A 22,028-nucleotide genomic window follows, 5' to 3' on the forward strand; every position below is an offset into this window, starting at 1 on the left:
TTATGTTATAGCTGAACCCATAAATCATGGGTTTTAATGTCCACCACAGCTCTCCTGCCCATGTATGTATCATGCTTGCTTGTTTAATGTTAAGTTGCAATCAGTGATTGTAATTTTATAGGTGTCTCATGGGTTGCAATTTTATGTTAATACATGTATTTTTGCCTCATTTTATTTGCCAATATGAGATTTGATTTCTCCTTTAGAGTGGCGTTGTTTTATACTGTTTGAAATCAAACAAATCAGTGATTATTCAGTGTAATACTGTACGTACATAGAAAAAGAAAATACTAATAGCTTTACTATTAGCATTAAGACAAATTTAGAAGCAGAAATTGCATTTTCTTAAGCAAAATAGCTTAGCGTTCTTGCAGCGTTTAAGATTTGAAAAAGTGTGGAGTGTAGAAGTTTCCTATCAAGTGTCTTCCAGAACATGGAGCTGTGAAAACTGAATGCTAGGAGCTGTATCTCAATAACATCTGAGCTAAACATCTGAGCTGGGGTCTCTTGATTCCTATTGTAAAGACAGACTAGAGACATTCCCCATCATCCCAAGATCACAACCTGCCCCCTCCCGAATATTGAATGAATGTTGTGTACTATTTTATTCTTATGTATTGTTTTATGTTTATTGTTTCGTATTTCCCCCTCCCTTATTTTATGTAAGCCGCCCTGAGTCCCCTTAGGGAAAAGGGCGGCCTATAAGTATTAATAAAATACTAAAATACTAAATCATATTTACCATTTTACCAGTTGCCTTGAGTAAACAGTGTTTTTCTTAAAAAAATAAAACCCCGATCATTGCTGCATCTCCAAATAGTTCTTTCTTCTGCATGTAGAAAATGATTCCATTCAGAAGTATGACCTCTTGTGGTCAGAATCCTTTGACACGATTGAAGAGCGGTTTAAGAGAGAGGTGTTTGCTTAGCCTTTGTAATCCATGCTGATTTCTGTAAATTCGAACCATCAATTGCTATACCAGTAGTTTTGATGCGGTTGTATAAAGTACATGAATTTTTCTAACAGGTTATCTAACAGATTAAGAGTTGGAAGGGACCTTACACCATTTCTGAACGATGGCAGTCCGGTCTCTTCTTGAAAGTCTCTTCCAGTGATGAAGCTTTCACAACTTCTGAAGGCAACTTCTTTCCCATTGGTTGATTGCTTAGTCAGAAAATGTCTCATTTCCAAGTTGAATCTCTCCTTGTTCAATTTTCATTATTAGTTGTCTGGCCTTCAGTTGCTTTGGAAAACAGTTTGACCCTCTCCACTCTGTGGCAGCCCCTCAAATATTGGGACACTGCTATCATGTCTCCCCCACCCCCGGTCGTTCTCTTCACTAGACTAACCATGCCCAGTTCCTGCAACCATTCATCGTATGTTTTAGCCTCCAGTCCCCTAATCATCTTGGTTGCTCTTCGCTGTATTCTTTCTAGAGTCTCAACATCTTTTTTATAGTGTGGTGACCAAAACTGAATGCAATATTCTAGGTGTTGTCTTACTAATGTTTATTATACTTGTATAATAAACATTAGTAAGACAACACCTAGTATACTAAGGCTTTATAGAATGGTATTAGTACTTGATCTTGATTGTATCCCTCTGTTAATGCAATTTAGGATTGCATGTGCTTTTTTGGCTGCCGCCGTAATATTAGTTCATATTTAATTGATTGTCCACTAAGATTCCAAGATCCCTCTCAGAGTTACTGCTATTAAGCCTGTTTTCACCCAGTCTACATGTGTACTTTTAGTTTTTCTTTCCTAAGTGTAAGAGTTTACTTTTCTCTACATTGAATTTCATTCTCATTTTCTTATGAGAAAAAAACATCCATGAATATCAATCAAAGCAAAGCAGAGGTTCCCAGGGAAGCGGCAGCTTCCAGTGCTCAGAAACCTCCTAAAGCATCTTTGTTTGGCATGATCAAGAGCACCAAGTCCACATCCCTAAGACATTAAGATCACACATGGATACAAATCAAGGTCAGTTTAACTCGAGTGGTTTTTATTTGAACACTTGCAAGATCTTTGAAGACGCTACAGCCACACAAACCAATGCATAACCCCAGAGAGTAGACTCCTTTCTCCAGGGAGGAACTTTGGTGCAATTTATCTTCACTAAATAAGCTGCTGTGGAAAGAAGGATTCACGCTCACGGATACACGCACACACACGTACACACAAAGCTTTACACAAAGTGCAGTGTTTGGGATTCTGTGGTTGAAGCAAAGAACCTATTGACTAAAAGTGGCGAGGCCCTCTAATCGAACAGCCTGGAATGTAATTCGGATTCAGGGTTCAAATCTCCTCCTTGCTGTACATGTGCTTCAGGAGATCTACTACACGACAACTGTACCCATATTCATTATCATACCTGCCAGGGGGAGAAAAAAAACATGAGCAAATCTGTATATTCACAAATGACATTATATAAAAGTTAAAGGCTGGAGCAACTCTTGATATACAATGCCCTTCTCTGAAGTTATTCCATACTTTGGTTTTCCAGATTCTGGAACACTGAGTTAAGGAAAAAAATGCCCTAACTATAATCTATAATTATAATGTGTTGCAGGCCAGTGGTAGTTGTACAGGCACTCCCTGTTTAGCAACTACCTTGTTTAGTGACCCTTTGTAATAAGACACTAATTTTTAAAAATCATTTTCCATTCAATGCCTGGAATTGTCATCAAATCTGGTTAATGCTAAGTGAAGCTCGATGTATACTTTATGGATTGAGAAAACATCCCAGTTTTAAATGAGAGTGCATTGGCTTTTTTGGCTGTCGCCATACATTGTTGGCTCATATTTAATTGGTTGACCACTAAGATTCCAAGATCCCTCTCACAGTTACTGCTATTAAGCCTGTTTTCACCGACTCTATATGCGTACTTTTGGTTTTTCTTGCCTAAGTGTAAGACTTTACTTTTCTCTACACTGAATTTCATTTTCATTCTCATTTTCTTATGAGAAAATCATCCATTTAAATGCCAGGTGTATTTTCCATGTTACAGTTCAATATGTCTCCATTATTTGAATTCTAGCATTAGCTAATGAAATTAACTCTAAAAGGGATGGCCTGGTGTTTTGACAGACTGAAGCCATCTAACTATATCCTTACTGGTGAAGGAAAGCAACTCAAGAAAATTTTGTTGGGCATTTCTCCTCTTGGCAAAAGATCGTGTGATAATCCCCTGACCATTTTCCTTATGAGCTACAATATTTTGGAAAGCTCAACTGAAAGTCTTGATTATACATATAATGAAAGCAGCAAGAATCATATTTGCCCCAAATTAGAAACTAAACCAGCTAACAATAGATAAAGAGATAGTAAAAAAGATATTAGATTGTGCAGAGATGAATAGGTTGATAATGAAAATAAAGGATAAAGAGGAATTGGAGTACTTCAAGACATGGGGAAGATTTTATGATTGGCTAGAGAAAGGAAACTAGAAAAGAAAGTAAGGAGAAAATATAGAACCCAGACGATGCACTGTTAAATGGAAAGGTGGGGGGGAGGAAAGGGAAATCAGAAAAGAAAATATTAAATATATAAGTATATACTATACAAGAGCGAGATACAAGGGGGGGAATATAGTTAGGATAATTTGCGAAGGTAAGGGAATGAGAAATTATATTAAATTATATTTGGGCTTGTGGAAATACCATCCCAAGGAAAAATAAACAGAGACCTGAAAGAGACACCTACAATAATAGAAAAGAGAGAGAGGAGGAGAGAATGAAAGGAAGATGGGGGAAAGAAGAAAGAGGTAAGTAGAGTAGGATGGAAGGGAGAGGAAGAGAAGGAGAGGGTAGGAAGGGGAAGAGTAGGATTAGAAGAAAGGTAAGGGAAGAAGGAAGGGTAAGGAGAGGAGGAAGGAAGGAAGTAGAGAAGGGAGGGAGGGAGAAAAGAAAGGGAAAATAAGGTGGTGTTACAACAGGAGGAAGGGATGGTAAACAAAGCAACCCAAACTGTATATTATAACCTATTAAATGAAATAATAAATGTATAAAAATGATAAATGTAAAGAAGAATAACAATTATGTGAATGTATACTTAAAATGGTATGTAAGGGAATTAAAAAAAAAATCTAGAAAGCTCAACTGAGAGTCGAAACAAAGGGCTCAGCTTACCAGGAGATGAGCTTCACAAAGTTATCATTGAGGGAGATGCCTGCTCCGGCATCAAAAATAGAGGAACGTTCATCACCAATGAAATCAGTCGAAACCACCTGCAAACAAAGAAGAGAAAATTACAGCATACAAAGAAGATGGAAGGAGACGCTTGTAATAACCAACATCCTGGGCTCAAAGCTTGAATTTTGTGAGTCAAACCCTTCCAAGAGGAAGAAGGGCACTGCCACTTGAAATGGAGTGCTTCAAATTCAAATGTTTTCCCGAATGATTAAGCAGCCTGGCTAAAGGGTTCACTATTTTGGACAGAGTCCACAGATATACCCTTTATCAAAAATGGTGTCTGGCATTGCATGTGTTTTTAACTGTTACAACCTGCAGTTGGCCCTTAGGTTTATCCACACATTCCCCTCTTCCTCATAGCTACATGATGGCCGTGTTCCAATATTTAAGGCGCTGCCACAGAGAGGAGAGGGTCAAGCTATTTTCCAAAGCACCTGAAGGCCAGAGAAGGAATAATGGATAGAAACTGAACAAGGAGAGATTTAACTTGGAAAAAAGGAGAAATTTTCTGACCGTGAGAGCAATCAACCCGTGGAACAGAAATTGCCTTCAGAAGTTGTGGGAGCTTCATCACTGGAAGCCTTCAAGAAGAGACTAGACTGCCGTCTGTCAGAAATGGTGTAGGGTCTCCTACTTGGCCAGGAGGTTGGACTAGATGACCTACAAGGTCCCTTCCAACTCTGTTAATCTGTTAATCTATCTCATTTCCCATTATTGACATGGCCTCATGACATAACATCATCTCATCTCCAGCCTATAGCTGAGGCTGCTTAACTATATTTGTCTGATTCAAGGTTAAAACGATGTTTCCCATTTTCTCCCCACTCAGCTTTCTATAGGCACAATCTGTGGCATTTCAGTGGTTTGCTATTCTTGCTCTCTGAGCTTGGCTGTTTGGTTGCAGATATTTCATAATCCACCATCATTGTCAGAGAGCATGAGACTTCCTGCCTGTTTATATATAGTCATTTGCCCTGCCAACTTTGGTGGGGGTGTGGTTTCCTCCTTGGTAGTTCCTAGAGCTACAGATGTTCTCCTTTACTGGGACTATAGTAGTTGCACAAAAGGCACCGGTCTCCCTGCCCACTGGCCTCCCTGGCTATTTTCAGCAGCTGCAGATACAGTCTGTTCCTTTGAAAAGTGTCCGAGGGCATTAAGGCTTGAGCAGCATGACAAAGCACGGGGCATCTGATGCCAGCTCTTTCTCTACCTGAATAAATAAATGTTCTGACTGCCAGCAAAGCAGCACAGGTTAAAGAATGGAAATCCATCCACCCACACCTCTCAGCACAAAACATATACACACACAACACCTCTGTAGAGACAGTACAAGAGCGAGACGGCAAACAAGACTGTAAGATGGAGTGACCGGGAGAAGGAGGAGTGAAAAGAACAAGAGTAAGTCAGGTGACTGAAAGAAGAGCGAGGGAGGGAGAGAGAGGATAATCCATGGATAATCTGATGGTTGGGCAAGAGTTGATCCACTGGGTGGACAGAAGCTTCCTGGTAATGCACAGAAAGCAGAAACACCACCCCCCTCCACTCCTCAGATCAGTTAAACCCACCGTCTTGTCCATCAAAACTCACCCTTTTCCTTCCTTCACCCCAACTCACGTTAACAATTGGTGATGTTTTTCCCACCAGCAAGAAATCCACCAGTGGCTTTCCCTAGCCTGATCCTTATCAGGGGCTTCCACTTGTCGGCATTATTACAAAAAGCAAACAACAATCAGCTGTTAGAGCACATTATGCCGGTCTACTCTACAGGTTGCCTTGCATTAAATCTGCTGAAGCTTAAGATAGCTCATCGGAGCACCTTAAAATAATCCTGCAGCTCGCCAACGGAAACATAAACAGTGTGTTTACCTCATCTTCTGTGTATCCCAGGATCCCTTTCATTGGCCCTTTAGCTGCCTTCTTGATAGCATCTTTAATCTGAGCATAGGTAGCTGATCTAGAAAGGCGGCAGGTCAGGTCAACAACAGACACATCACACACTGGCACACGAAATGCCATGCCAGTCAGCTTCCTGGTGTGGGGTGGAGAAGAGATTTGGTCGTTAAAAGGAGAAAGAAACAGTTCCCATGGCAGTGTAGATTTGAAGTGTCTTACAACCAACCCCTCTGTCTTTCAAGGAATGAGGGTGAGATCTGACAGTCTGGCATCTAAGACTAAGACTCCAACTAAGTTGTTCTGACCCAGCTCCCTAAACACGACAAACTCTCTATTTAAATCAATGATTCCTTTATTAGGAGTGCCAGCATCACCAGCAAAAAGTTTCTCTCTCAATGTAGGCTAACAAGTCTGTCCAGCAGTGGGGTGAATACTCTGCCACATTTATTCATCTCCACCCCCTGCCTTTTATCCCCAGAACTAGGGTGGGGCTTCGCTAGCAGCGGTGGCTCTTCTATCCCAAGGATCAGCCCACAGATTTCCACTGTTCTCCTCTCCTCTGCCTTCGGCACATCCAGGCGTCAGGCACTGGACCCAGCTGTTCCTCCTCTTCCTCATCAGCCACCTCCAGACCTGGGGTCTGTTGACTCTTCATCTGATGGACAGCCCAGGCTCCACCGCTGTCTCTCTCCTTCTAGCTCCATTCCTTCTTCCCCCTCGGAGCTCTCAGGTTGCCTTGATGCTGACCCTAACTCCCACGCCTCCTCCTCCTCCAATTCAGCTCCGGGTGAGGCCAGCAGCCAGCAGGCCACAACCCTTTAAGTATTGCCAACTGCAATAAATATCATTTGGCAGAATCTCTGCTATTTTGTTTTCTCTGATTTTGCTAATGTCTTTATTATTTCCTTAATGACATCAACAACCTACCACATTGGGGTAGATTGACCCCACTGGGCCAGCAGTCTATCTAACTCACTCAAAATAAGTAAGGATGGGTTTTAGACTAGCTCTTTCATTCTTTCATCAAGTAAGCATGGCTAATGATCAAAGGTTACAGAATAAATAATATAAAACATCCGGGTGTCCGAGAAATATTCTCAGAATGAAATCCTGGCAGTTCTATGGTTTTCCCTCATTCTTATGATCAATAATTAGAAATACAGCCTTGCTAATCTCTTATGGTCGCATCTTTAGGATTGGCCCAAATGCACAATGCCACCCCCACCCCCTCTTTTCAGAAGTTAAATTTGTTCTGCATACCCATTAAGTTCAGGAATGACCTTGCCCACAGCTTTGGCAGCACCGGTAGAAGCTGGAATGATGTTCTGGTGAGCACCCCTCCCATCACGCCAGGCCTTGGCAGAAGGTCCATCCACAGTTTTTTGAGTGGCAGTGTAAGCATGGACAGTGGTCTGCAGACCAGAAATGTCAGTTGGTAAGGAACAGACGATGCAAAGCATTTTTCAACAATAGATTTGATCTGAACAAGTCACTTGGGTTTCCTAAAGGGGCCGTTTTTGTATGTACAAATGGAACTAATACATAATACTTAAGGGGGTATTTGCTATCATTTGCAATCTTTTGTTTTTTTCTGCACTGATGCACAAATGCTGAAGACAGAAGTATATTATTTATTTATTTATTTATTTATTTATTTATTTATTTATTTATTTATTTATTAGGCTTATATACCGCTTCATAGGGCTTTCAGCCCTCTCTAAGCGGTTTACAAATTTTTAGCAAATTGAGTCAGCAACTTGCCCCCACAGTCCGGGTCCTCATGCCAAAACTTATGGAAAGTTATAGTAATTTTAAAAAAAAAATCAATTCAAACTGGAAGAAGTGATTTACAAATGATTTTGCTATAAGCAAATACAGTAAAATATGACTGGTAGCCATCCATACTCAGAATTTTACCCGCCCTCCCCCCCCAGTAACTTGATTAGGAAGCCTGGTATTTAAGGACTGAAAGACAGCTATAATTCTATAACTTGGCAAACTGAAAGTTATTGTGTGGGATTAATCGAAACACACCCAGCCATCTCCCGAGGAGCTCCATTATCCATTATTCCCAAACCTCCATAGCTATAAGGAAAGGCAGTATCTGGACCTCATCGGAAGGAGAAAGTGTGTTCTTCGTGGAATGAAAAAAATCATTTTAACCCTTTTTTTTTCTTTTTGAGATCAAATTGTTTTTACATCTTTGTAGACTGTGTGTGTGTGTGTGTGTGTCCGCGTGCTTAGCTGTCTTTGGTTTTCTTTCTTTTCTTTTCTATAGTATAGTCTTTATTGTCATTGTACAAAATAAATACAATGAAATTTTCTTTTCTTTTTCTTTGTTGTGTGTGTTCCTTCAAGTCAATATCGACTCCTGACAACAGGCAAATCCCCGAAGCTTTCTTGGCAAGATTTTGGACGTGGTGTGCCCTTGCCTTCTTCCTAGGAATGAAAGAGAACAACTGGCCCAAGAGCACTTCAGTTGGCTTTGTGTCTAAGGACACATCATCTCCAAGCTTCTAACCTGGTGCCTTAACTGTGACATCAAACTGGCGCTCATGTTAGGAATTTGGCAGTATAAAAATGCCATAAATCAAGAAAGGAATAAGCCCATTGGAAAGAATGACATAGTTCTCACCATCAGGCCCTCCACAATGCCAAAATGCTCATGGATGACCTTGGCCAAAGGTGCCAGGCAGTTGGTGGTGCAGGAAGCATTGCTGGAAAGCAAGAGTTACACATGAACCTGAATTTTTTGATGTTGTTCGGCACCCCACCAACTCGCATAATGAAGTTACGTCTCAACACAGATCTATATTCTTCGGTTCTCTTAAGTTTTTCGCTCCATCCCCAAATCCAACAAAGATGAACACACAACTATCATCTCTCCAATGATTCATGCCAATGATTCAGCATTGTTTAACAGGGCTTTGGGGAAAGTTCTAAAGCAGTGTTTCTCAACCTTAGTGACTTTTAATTCCTGTGGACTTCAACTCCCAGAATTCCCCAGCCAGCTGGCTGGGGGATTCTGGGAGTTGAAGTCCACAGGAATTAAAGTCACCAAGGTTGAGAAACACTGTTCTAAAGGGTGCCATGAGCTTCGAATATTAGCTGAGAAAGCACACCCAATCTTTCCTCGCAATTAAGAGTTTGCTCAATAGGTTGGCCCATGAAATAACCCAACAGAATGAAATTGCAAAGCAATCTTACTCAATTAAGTTTCTTAAATGGTGTGAATAAAGCTGCTAAGACTTGCCTTCAGTACCTGCCAGTGCCTGCCTTATTGCACAGCCTCCCTCCTACGATTCAGAGGGCCACAATCCTCTTGGCCTTCCAGAAGGTTGCCAGAACCTGGCTCCCCCCCACACAAAGGCTTCAAGGACAGGATATTAGGAGAGGCTCAATAGATATGGGTCTGTTTTTGTGAAATTGCTATGTTGTGCTTTCATTTTCTTCTTTGTACTGGATTATTTTAATTGCCTATAGGGAGGAAGGGATTGCACTGATTTTGTATAGATTGGTCACTGCCTGTCAACCCATAAGCTTTCCCCCAGGGTTCCACCACAAAACCGCGTTCGACTAAAGGGCGCTCGACGAAACCGCGTAGCTGATGTCATCACAGCGCGACAACAGCGCGGAGAAAAAAGCACGCTGTAAACGCTAAACCTAAAATTAACCCCTAAACCTAAACCTAACCCCCCTAAACCTAATCCTAAACCTAACCCTAAACCTAACCCTAAACCTAATGCTAAACCTAACGCTAAACCTAATCCTAACCCTTAACCTAACCCTAACCCTAACCCAAACACTAAACCTAACCCTAAACCTAACCCTTAACCTAACCCTTAACCTAACCCTAAACCTAACCCTAAACCTAACCCTAACCCTTAACCTAACCCTAACCCTTAACCTAACCCTAAACCTAACCCTAACCTTAACTTGAATCGGCTTGCTTTCAAAGCGCTATTTAAAGCGCCCTTCTTTCTCCACACTCGCTGTTGTCGCCCTGTTGATGACGTCAGCGACGCGGTTTAATCGGGCGCACTTTAGTCGAGCGTGGTTTTGTCGTGCCGCGTTCCCCCAGTTGGCCAAGTTCGACCTTACCTCACAATGGTCATGGTAGATGGATCGTACTTCTCATGGTTGACTCCCATAACAAACATGGGAGCATCAGGCGATGGGGCAGTCACCACTACTCGCTTGGCTCCTCCATGGAGATGAGCCTGTGAAAAAAAAAATGGCAGATTTCTGTTATAAAAGATCAAATTCTGGCAGCCCACAGGCAGTAGAACAAACAGCTTCAATAAGGAGTCATTAGAACAGAGGTCTTCAAACGGGGCAACTTTAAGGCTTGTGGACTTCAACTCCCAGAATTCTGGGAGTTGAAATCCACAAATCTTAAAGTTGCCAAGTTTGGGGACCTCTGAACTATAAGATTTATCCCAGTGCAGCAGAAATCTGTGCTGGCACGTTATAAAAACCAAACATCTAAGTGAAATCTGCTGAAACCCAACAAATAGCACGAAAGGGAATTACACTGGTTCTTATCTCGGAGAAGGGAACCTTCCTCAAGATACTTACCGAAGCTTTTTCAACATTGAGGAAGACGCCGGTAGATTCTACTACATACAAGGCACCTGCATCTGCCCAAGGAATCTCAGTTGGTTTCATGCTATGAAATACAAGAGGACAATCTTTATTCAGACCTGCCCACTGGGACTTCTACTCAAGCAGGAGGTGACTTTCAGGGCCTCTAGGCTTCAGACAAGTAATTGGATGAACATGTAATGGAATCTCCTCTCCTCCCTGACCTTTAGAAACATACGCATCCCTGACATTCACATGCTCTTTTCTTGTTTAAGTATGCAACTCCTAACTGAAGGTTTACCCTTCCGCAGGAGCACCTCAATTAGATTTACATGCTGTGAAAAGCAATGAGTTATGCAATAAATGGCAGTTGGCTAAGTTTACACATGCGGCATCCAGAAAAGCGAATCGGCTTCATTATAGCTCCTAATCCATACTGTGAGAGAAAGAAGATGGTACAAAATGGAAGAGAATTTGTTAGACTATTCATGACTGGGAGACATGGTAACAAGGTCAGCCAATGAATAGGTATAGCAACTAAGTCAGCCAATGGGAGCCTAAACAGATCTGAGTCTGTGCTGAGAATAGAAACTGACACTACTCTGCCTGCTCTGGACTCTGAGATGAAACTGTTCTCTCCTGCTTGTGTTCTGCTTGTAACTTCCACCATGTTGAAAGAATCTACTATTGGTATTATACATTTATTTATCTGTTAATGTTAATTAAGAAGTTAATGAATCCAGCTGAATCAGTTATCTGTGTGTGCTTTCTGGATTGGATTTTTCTGCAACAAACTCTGACAGAATTGATAAGATTACCCTTCCCCAAAGAGCCCAAAGCATTGGTTTTCTTCTAATATCACTAGTCACCCTGTTTAAATCTGCAATTATGATGCTCTGGGAAGGCATCAGAAAACCAAAGCATTATAAGAACTCCATCTCCAAAGACACATTCGACAGAGGGGCAACTATATAAATTTGCTAAAGAGCCTAATTCTGGTTTTCATTTCATTTTTCTTACACACACAGGGGCCACACTAATGCAAACCCATGAAATAGTGTTGTGCACTCTTATACAGGTGAGTGTTTAAACAGCCTCAAATGTAAAAGTCTCAACTTCTTCAAACTGCCATCTCGTAAGGGTAGATAAGACAACCAGTTTGTTGCAGGAGTTAAGGCCGCGGGTTGGAAACCACAAGATTGTGAGTTCAAATTCCACCTTAGACACAAAGCCATTTGGGTGAGCTTGGGCTAGTCTTTTTTTCTCAGCCCAAGGAAGTAGGGAACGGCAAACTACTTCCGAAAAATGTTGCCAGGGAAACTGCAGAAGTAATCCAGACTTTCGCCAGGAGACAACAATGATTGGGGGGCGGGCACACACAAACACACGCACACAAAGATAGTTATATTCCCATAAGTGTCTTTCTAAGCTGCCCAACTACCAAAGCTCCCTGGGCATACTGAGAATATTAAAATACTAAGATATTTTAAGTGGGTAAAACAATGAAATGGAATGAATGCATTATGCTCCGTCTTATTCCCACTTACTTCTGGAATACTGCGATTTTTGAACCGTTCACTACCAGCTTTCCTTCCTCTGCCTTGACCTCTCCCTTGAAGCGCCCGTGAGTAGAGTCATATTTGAACATGTAGACCTGTGGAGGAAAAAAACTAAAGCCACATCATGCCAGGAGAACTAAACTTGTGCCACCTCTCTAGCTTTAATCATCGCCTTCTTTTAATGACCCCACAATCCCTTGCAGGGTGGAGTCTGGGCAACTGAATGAAGCTGAGTGTTTGCTGGCCAGATGCCTTTCCTGTCGCCAATGCAGAGTTTGGTTTTTTTTCAGCAGATCTATTCTCATTGTGCCCAGAGAAATATCTGCCTCTACCTAGAATCGAGCTCACGGTCTCCCAATTGTGAGGAGAGAGCTCCACCTCTAGGCCACCGCACCACTCACCCCTCTAGCTTGATAGAGCTCTAAAAAGAGACCGCCAATCTCCATTTGTCTAGGCATCTGACAGCTGCACAAGGATGCTGGGTTTTCACACGGTGGGGCACCCGATTCTTATACTTGCTTAATAAATGGCCATTACAACCTCGATTCAAAGTTCCAACATCCGCCCACCACCACTGCGGTCACGTGATTGCAATTTGGGTGCTTGGCAAACAGTCTGTATTTATGTCCATTTGCAGCCTCCGAGATTGCAGGGCTACAACTCACTCTCTCTCTCTCTCTATCTATCTATCTATCTATCTATCTATCTCTATATCTATCTATCTCTATCTCTATATATCTATATCTCTATCTATCTATCTATCTATCTATCTATCTATCTATCTATCTATCTCTCTCTATATATATATAATATATATATAAGATAAATATATATATACATACATATATATGTATGTGTGTGTGTGTATGTGTATATATATATATATATATATATTTGTGTTTTTATTTGTGCTGATAAATAAATACACTCTGTTGCTGGACCTCTCCATCCCAGCATATTTCACAGCAAGAGATGGGGCACATGTAGGAAGGACCTTCTTACCAGGGTTTCAATGAACTCTGACACTTTTCATATCCGGAAGGAAACTAAACTGCCCTGGAAGGAAACTAAACTAATTTCCACAAGAGGTTTCTTGTAGTCTCAAAAGAAAGCCATTACCATGTAGTTCACATCAATGTAAGGGTCATTGACAGCCACGACTTTGACCCCCTTCTCCACGCAGGCCCGAAGGACCAAGCGCCCAATACGTCCAAATCTGCAGGAGCAAAGAAGCCCATCCATTAAAGCACATTTCCAAACCCCTTTGGTACAATTAAGGTGAACAGAAGGGATTACTTAAAAAGAGACTTCCTTTAGTGCAATGTTTCTCAACCTTGAGGAGAGGAGAGGGGAGAATAGAGAATAGAATAGAATAGAATAGAATAGAATAGAATAGAATAGAAGAGAAGAGAAGAGAAGAGAAGAGAAAATAGAAAGTAGAGAGAATAGAATAGTTCTTTATTGGTCAAGTGTGATTGGACACATAAGGAATTTTTAATTTTAAGACATCTCCCAGAATTCTCAAGCCAGCGTGAGGGAGGTAAGCTCAGGTCCCATGGGCATGACCTCTGCCCATATCTGTTTTTAAAGTGGCCTCTGCAAATTGCTATGGCCTTCGGATAGATAAGACAGCAGGAAGATTCCCAGGAGGCTTGGAAGTCAGGGGTTTGCCTCTCGGTTTCATGTTGCACTTCCACCTAGGTTTCACTGCAACTTTCCAACTTAACGTAAACCATCACATGGTGCAACTCAAAAATTCTGACTGCAGAATCACTAGGGAATCAAACCAGCAAGTTTTATTCAATCACAAAGGCTGTGTTTGAACATGATTGTTGAGATAGACAGACAGACAGACAGACAGATAATCCATTTCATTTTCTATCATTAGGAGGGCATTTTCAAGAAACTAAGAATACTGTTTCCTAATGTATGGACTTTAACTCCCAGAATCTCCCAACCTCATCTTCGAATACAAAAGTATCAACCGGGCAAGGAAGAAAAAAAGCTTACCCATTGATTCCAACAGCAAACTCCGCCATGCGTTTTTTAGGTGGTGGAGGCGGTGGAGGGGGTGGAGGTGGAGGAGCTTCTGGCTCTGGCTCTGGCTCTGGGGTGGGTGGCTGGGGTGTTGCCTCTGACTCAGGGCTACCTGGCACTGGCTCCGGAGAGATCTTTGGAGGAGACCCGTCACTGATCTCAAGCCTGGAGGAACATGAACATCACAAAAAGGGCAAACATAATTGCAAATTTATCTTGGTTGACATTTGTAACCTTCAAGCATAGCCTTATTGTGTGTGTGTGTGTGTGTGTGTGTGTGTGTGTGTGTGTGTGTGTGTGTGTGTGTCTGTAATTTACATCTATATATTAAAATCAATAAACATCACACCCTAAAATTATTATTCCAAGCTGAATCTCAATTATTAAAAAAACTACTGCAGTTGCATGAATAGTTTTACTAACTCAATAATTTAAGACCCTATTAACTTCACCGAAAGGTCATCTCAGTAAATATCTTTACCACATCTCCACTGGAGCAAGAATTTGCATGTATTTTTCTCAAGGACATTCTTGAAATCAATATTCTAGTTATGTCATCCTTCTGTACATTATGTAGTGAATTCTACAATTAGCCAGATGCATTCAGCTTACATTTCCATCTTCTAACTACAAATTCAAAACTTACATATATAGCCTAATTTTGGGATTCCATTCCTTCTTCTCTCTTTTTTTTTTTTTTTTTTTTTTTTTTTGTAACTTGGCTTGACAAAAACTTTCTGAGAATTCAAAGTTAGCATGTTTACCTTCCATGGGATCAATCAGAATGATTCTATTGTGGCTCTGAAATTATTTTTCTCTTGAACCAGTGTGGTTATGGCCAATTCACATGTAGACTGGTTTCTCTCGTCACTAGTCTAAGCCATTCTATTATTTGTTTGCATTTGGCTTAATGCAAAATATAAACCTCATCCATTATGGCTTGTAAATCATGGGTTCTGATCAACGATTGCAATGAGTATAGTTTACCTATTATTAAATTCATATTAAAAATGATTACAATTCTTTTTGTCAAAATTTGACAAAGGTGCTACTTTAGATTCCGAGAGAGAAAGAATGGCAGATCTTATGTACATATCTACTCCAATCACCGTAAGATCCCCAACTGTTTCTACAAATTCTTTCAAAGCTAACGGATCTATTATTTGTGAAATTGAAAACAAACAAGCAAAAATGAATGCTCAGATATACTGGTATTCCTGCTTTATGTAAAGAATATTCAAGATCATTATTTTTGAGAGGACAACCAAAAAGTTGTTTGATGCAAGGAAAATCTACAACAAGTAGATGTTAATTAATTTCCATCTGGCTGGGCAGGCTTCTAAAGGGACATTTTGGAAATGTTATTTTTGCTAACATCTATCCCTCCATTGATCTTAGTTTGTGAGTATACATGAAAGTCATTTCTTTCCCAGTACAATATTCTATATTGATAGGCATACCGCTATCCTTTAATGAAGCATTGGATAACATATGCCCCCCACCGCCACGCTACAGCACTGCTGGGCTACAATTCCCATCATCCCCACCACTTCTCAGGTCGGCTGAAGCGGCTGAGAAAAGTAGTTCAACAATGTATGTATGAAAGATCACAAGCTCCTCATCCCTGTTTCAGGGTGTAAATCAGAAGATCTTACCATTGATTATATCGATTCCATAAACTTCATGGAGGAGATAACAATTAACCTTTAAAGTCTTTCAAGGTGATTTTCTTACCTGAACACTTTGACACTAACTGATGTGCTACACTGATCCATTTTCGGTGAACTATTGCGCTGATTTCATATACTGGCTGACCTATCTACTGCTTCTCTACCTAGAGACACTGAAACAGGATTTCAAAAAAAGTTAATATTCTCAGCTGAGCATTCTTTAACTATTATCAGAACACATTTCACTCCATCTCCATTCACGAATCCTTTTCAAAATGGTTTTCATTTTCTTTTTATGTTTCAATTCACAGACTGACAAATGTAATGTCTTCAAACAACTTGGGATAGGGCAAAATACTTGGTTTCAATTAACTATCCTAAATGTGTATCTTCGAAGGTTTTTTGGGGTCTTGAACTTGAAGTTTGGGGGTGGGATATCCCAACCAAAGTGCACTTTTTCACTCCCAGCACAGATCTGTTACATCAGGGCTCCCTCAAAGTGGTCAATATCAACCCCAACAATTAGTGAGCCTATCCAAGAGGTCAATAAACAGCTTATTTAAAATAAGATAAATAAATGCCGGGTGTGTGTGTGTGTCAAAAGATTGCTCCTTAAAGATTGTGATTAAAATTCACTATTATCCAACAAATATCAATGCCCTTTTTTGATGCAGGCTTCCCATTAATGATATCAACAGTTCTAGTAAGAAAAGGTATGTTAAACCTTACATTTTAAATATTGCTTATTTTATAAAGTCACTATTATCTATTATTCATTGTGTTGTGTGTTGTTATTAAAGTACTATTTATTACTTTCATGTGTTTCGTGGTCGATGAATAATCTGAAACTTCATAAAGGGATTAATGAGCTGAAGAGTTTGGGGACCCTTGTATTAAATCAAACTAAGCCAGGTAATCCGATGAGACACACATTTTGTTCCAATAAACACATTCTCTGGGACTTTGTGTTTATTTGAAACCATGTTCTGACAGCGCATCCCGCACAACACTTCTTGGCAACTACAAGACAGAACAGAAGCCATCTTCATTTCATCCCTGCCAATTCAACTCTGCAGTATTCCAAAAACACATTTTAGCCGGTTTACTAAAACACTTTACAGATTCATGACAATCTTTTTGTTTAGTAGGTAATTATTTATGTGTAACACTGCACTATCAAAAAGGAAGCTGGAATACATACCTTAAATGCAAAGCCAAATAAAGAAAGAAACCTTTCTTCTGAAGTATAGCAGTAGCAACAGCTTGCAGTTCAGCTATGAAAACTGTTGCTATAGAAATCAAAAATTTGAGAATATGAGCTATCTTCTTGTAATTCTAGGATCTGTTCATCTATTTATTTTATTTAATGTGTCTATAAGCTGGCATATTCAGCATCTATTAGTATAAGCATATTTGGCAATGGCTTGGGATTTAATGCTAGCCACAAAAGATTAGCCCAGGAAATATTTCTTCCATACCAACGTAAAAATTGATTATACCATGTTTGATGCTCCAATCTTTCATATATGCAATGGAAACTTTCACCAATCATAAAAAAAAGAATGCATTCTCATTCTCATTGCAGGCTCTCAGTTGCTGCAGTGCTACTCTGTGGCCAGGAACAGAGTGCCAAGCTTACCCAAAAACATATTAAGGAGGTACCAGTCCAGGACCAGCCTCGTCATGTACAAGCAGTCTGGTTTTTTTTTAATATCATGGTTGCAACAACTATGACCTTGAAGAAGTCACTGGCACAGAATGGCCTCCCCTCAGTTTGTCTGAATTCCAATTCTATACAATGTAGGGTAGGTGTCGTGTTTGTAATGTCACACAACTGTAGCCACAGAAATGTAAGTGGAAATTTCTTAGTACCGACGCATTGATCCTGCTGACAGCAAATGCACTCTAAATTTTCAATTAGAAAATTGGCTCTCCTATCTCAACCCAGTATCTGTCTCCAGCCCTCCATTGCTGGCTTCTGATTTCCATAGCGGAGACAAGAAGCCCAGCTTGCATGCTTCCCTCTGGGGGCCTAGACAAAAGGATCCATTCACCACAGCATTGAAGACTTAAATCTCCCCATCAGAGAAAGGTCAGGCATTTCATCCAAGGACCATCTCTCCCCCAAAGTCACCTAGCTGTTGCTGCAATCTCCAATGCAGACAAGCTAGCCAGACACCAGCTGCACTTTCCTATCCAATCAAGCTTAATGTGGGCTGCCCACCATGACTTAGCAACTGTGCAAAAATCAGGCCACTCTGGCTTAGTCAACTAGTGGCAATTAAAATAAAATAAAAAACATTTCAGCACAGTGTTCTGTATGCTTAAATTTAGAACCATCACTGGCTTTAAAGGCTTTTAAACAAATATAGGCAAAATATTTGAGCACAAAAATATGCGTCATAGGAAGAAACACACTTGTGCTACATCATCTAATTTGCAATGGGAGGGGTGGTTTTATTCACAATATAACACACTCTTACTATAAACATGCAGTACTGCTACCTAGGATCCTGCTGACAAATGGAGGAAGGTTATCCTAAGCCTGTCGAGTTTTTTTTATGCCGGTGAGAAAGTGACATCAACAAGGCAGATCTGTGCAATCAGAGCTGGATTTAGAAGCAAGCAAACTAGCGTGGTCTTTTTTTACTTTCTCCATTTCAAAAAAATGTGCAGGTGTTAAATGAACTACGCCTGAAGATCTCATGCATATAGTCACACAATACCTTTTTCCACTTAAGTGTGGATATATCAGGGTATATTTGGACCTAATTTTTTTATATGTATGATTTGGAGAAGAGGGAAAAATAACCCTTTCCTCTCAAACAGGAGCAGGGAATAGAGCGAGGGAATCCAATAGCTAGGTTTAAAGGAGCTAGAAGGGGAAAAAAATCATACAGTATATAGACAGGCATTAATTTTGCATTTGATTTCTGCAACCTATGGAAAGTACTCCCTTTCTTGAGTGAAGGTCAAGGACTGAAGCTCCTCATCTATCCGCCTTTTAAATCTAATCAGGATTATCAATTCCCCTGGCGTTTCTGACGCAGTTGCATTTTTAGAGGGAGCCATTGCACAGGCCAGGGAGCACAAGCTGATGACTCTGCATACCCATCTTCCTATACTCCGGGATCTCTTCTCTAGCAAGAACAGGGGATAATCCTTCCTGCTGCATCTCACAAAGGCTGTAAGCTTCGCCAGCTGCTCATAATCCCCAAGACTATTGCAGGCATCCTCTCTTCTCAAGGACAAGGGCCTTTTCCTGTCTGCTTTCTGAGCAACTGCGGTTCTACAGCAACCAGCCCTGCGGTCCCCTCCTTTGCAGCAGCTAGCAATCCCATCTAAGCCATTATTTTCCCCATGACAAATCTAGAAATCCCCTCCAGACATTATCAAGGGGACTTCGAACCACCCAAAAGCCTCCACTCCAAAAGCTTGAGCAAAAACCAACTCTTATCCCTCCCCCTCGTAGTCATTTTTAAGGGCAAAATATTGATTGTGTGCCAAGAAGCTACATCACTCCTCAAAATGTCCCACAAAACCCATCGCCTTTTCTCACCAGGTAAGACCACCTCTGCCCCCATCCCTCCTTCAGCCCACCAATGCTACCATGCCCCCCCCCTCCAGATAACCTTGCAGGCCTTTCCAAGGTTAATTAGTTTTTTAAGGGACCTTCCTCCATCTCCCACAAACCAGCCTATTGGGGACCCCCTTCCATTTATTTCTGCTCCCCTTTTTTAGGGGCTGTTCCTAGGCTTTTCATTTCCCTTTTTTCCCCCCTTTAGCATCTTTGTTTAAAATCACTCCACCACCACCTTCTCTTCGTCTGCACAATTCAGGCTTATTTTTATATAACTTCCCCCCCTCCCCGGCCTCATTTTGCTTGGAGGGGGGTCCCTTCAATTACTCCTCTGCCCATCATCCCCCATTAGCTTGAACCATGGCCCCTATGCTCAGGATGATGGGAGGTGCCCCCAACACCTCCTAGACCAGCACGGGGAAGGGGGGAATCCGCTGAAGGAGACCCCTGCCTCCTTGACGGCCGCCCTGGTTCTCCACCTCCCCTTCCCTCCCGCTCACCTGTCCGCCTTCCCAACCGAAACGAGAGCCTCGATAGCGTCGAACACGGAGAGTAACGGCCAAGAGGTGGCTTATATAGCTGCTAGGCAACGCCTAAGGCTCCGCCCCCTCTCCCACCAGCCAAAGCCTATCCTCCCCTCCTCATCCCTCAGAAGACACGCCTCCGTCTGTCTCCGAGCCCGGGGGCGGGGCGGGGGGGGGCTCTCAAGGAGCCGTAATGCGCGTGCGTTGTGCCGCTCAGTCAGATAGATGGTGGTACCCGGAGCATCCTAACGGCTGCTTTGGCCTCCCATTTGCGCGTGCGCAGTGCGGCCGTGGTTACCTGCCGCGGCGGAAGGAGAATGCTGGGCCTTGTGGTGTCCTTTTGCCATTGTGGGTTGTTAGAATCTTTTTGGTTATGAAGTGGCTCCTGCCACTTCATAACCAAAACCTGCAATAACCGGGAACCTGCAATTGCCATAGTCTATTCCCAACCATGTTAGCTGGGGTGATCAGAATCAGCATGGAGAAAAATCAAGTGTTTCATGTGACAGCACACCTGTGCGGGAAGCTGAGCAGCAAGAGAAAAAAGGCATCTGGTGATGGAGGGGGGGGGGACGGTGCAAGAAATAAGTTTGGAATATTTAATTTGGAGCAACTAGATCAGTTGCTATTTCTCCAATGCTGGTCAACAACGGTATAAGAGAGACAAGCAATTTTCAAATAAACATCAAAATAAATAACTTGCAATGTGTCTTCCCCCCCCCCCCCGCCCAGCAGTTCCTAGAAATTTTCAAGCTCTCATAAATAACAGTTTAGTGCACTGCTTATTTGCAAGTAACAACCAGATATTAATGTTTTTAATTCGGGGGGGGGGGGGGAGAAAAAAATCCAGATTCCTATTAGGGTGCAAGTTTTTATGTTCTCAGAAATTCTGCCTCAAAGGATTAAAGCGTGAGAATAAAGCATCAGGGAACAGGAATATTCTTTATTGGCCAAGTGTGATTGGACACACAAGGAATTTGTCTTCAGTCCATAAACTCAGGAGCCACATCTTGTGAGAAAGCCACAACTTCTGAGAATTACTGAGAATTTGGAAGCTTGCACATTGTGTCCCTATATGAGCCTATTAAAAACCATTCAGCTAATATGGACTTAAGGTCATTACTTAATAAACACCATCTACTGCATACAATATCTCGTTTCCTCTCCCCCCTCCCTTTTTTTCCTCTCATTTTTGCAGTAACATGAACTTCTTCAAACTTGAATTTTATAGCTTTTGTTTTCATAGAGTTTATCAGTTGGATGCTGAGGTTCACAAGATTACACATTTAATATAGATGGTGAGTTTGATTTTGAACAGAGACAGGAAAAAGCTAGAAGGGGGGAAAAACAGATTCAGAGTGAAGACAGAGTAAATGTTTCAGCAAGATGAACATAGCAAGAACTCTTCCAGACTGGTTTTGTCCTCTGACTAAAGTTGCTTTTTCTGCCTCTCATTTTTCTGCCACATGGCGCGAGGGAACCACAAGTGCAAGCCGGCTTCGGTTCTAATATTGAGATGAGCCAGCACAATTGAGCTATTAATAATTTAAGAAATGGGAGCAACAAGAGGAAGAAGGATGCTGATGAAACAGTCACTCTCCTCTATGTCCTTGAAAAAATATCATTCTCAGAGCACACCTACCCAACATGGAAGATTTGGCCTAGGGTTCATCAAAGTGGTCAATATGGACTCTCAAGGATTAATGGAACTATCTACCGGATTGAAAAATGGCTGGGAGTCAATAGGTGGTTAATAAATGATGGGGGATTCATTGGAGTTGATCTCTTGAGGTCTCTGTAGAGTTCCATTGCAATCAGTGCTAGCGGTGAGGTAGCTCGTGGTGAGACAGCATTAACCAGGGTTAGTTGTTCATGTTAATATTATTATATGAATAATTTACAATAAGATTTACAAAAACTTAATTCAAATTCTTAACCAAGTATTCTAAGAATCTAAGGTATTACATATACCACGATGAGATCACAGC

At 41.3% G+C, this 22,028-nt stretch overlaps 1 protein-coding gene across 2 annotated transcripts; it reads right to left on the bottom strand.

The window, feature by feature from the left end:
* Positions 1-1,983: 1,983 nt before the first annotated feature.
* On the bottom strand, positions 1,984-20,163 carry GAPDHS (glyceraldehyde-3-phosphate dehydrogenase, spermatogenic). Of its 2 annotated transcripts, XM_087728056.1 has the most exons (12): positions 20,017-20,035; positions 17,138-17,225; positions 14,240-14,431; positions 13,349-13,445; positions 12,218-12,324; positions 10,665-10,755; positions 10,188-10,306; positions 8,722-8,803; positions 7,347-7,498; positions 6,060-6,222; positions 4,131-4,228; positions 1,984-2,373 (listed from the first exon to the last, which is right to left on the bottom strand). In XM_087728056.1, exons 3-12 carry the CDS (start codon positions 14,266-14,268, stop codon positions 2,298-2,300), a joined length of 1,014 nt encoding a protein of 337 aa, XP_087584182.1. In that variant the 5' UTR covers positions 14,269-14,431; positions 17,138-17,225; positions 20,017-20,035; the 3' UTR covers positions 1,984-2,297. The 2 variants fall into 2 exon arrangements, with proteins under 2 accessions (XP_087584182.1, XP_087584181.1); XM_087728055.1 differs by lacking the exon at positions 17,138-17,225 and having other exon boundaries at positions 20,017-20,163.
* Between the last annotated feature and the right edge of the window lie 1,865 nt (positions 20,164-22,028).

Source organism: Thamnophis sirtalis, unplaced genomic scaffold (genome assembly GCF_051295495.1).
Source record: "Thamnophis sirtalis isolate CommonGarterSnake01/CBP01778 unplaced genomic scaffold, rThaSir2_p1.2 scaffold_13, whole genome shotgun sequence".
In the NCBI taxonomy this organism is placed as follows: Eukaryota; Metazoa; Chordata; class Lepidosauria; order Squamata; family Natricidae; genus Thamnophis; species Thamnophis sirtalis.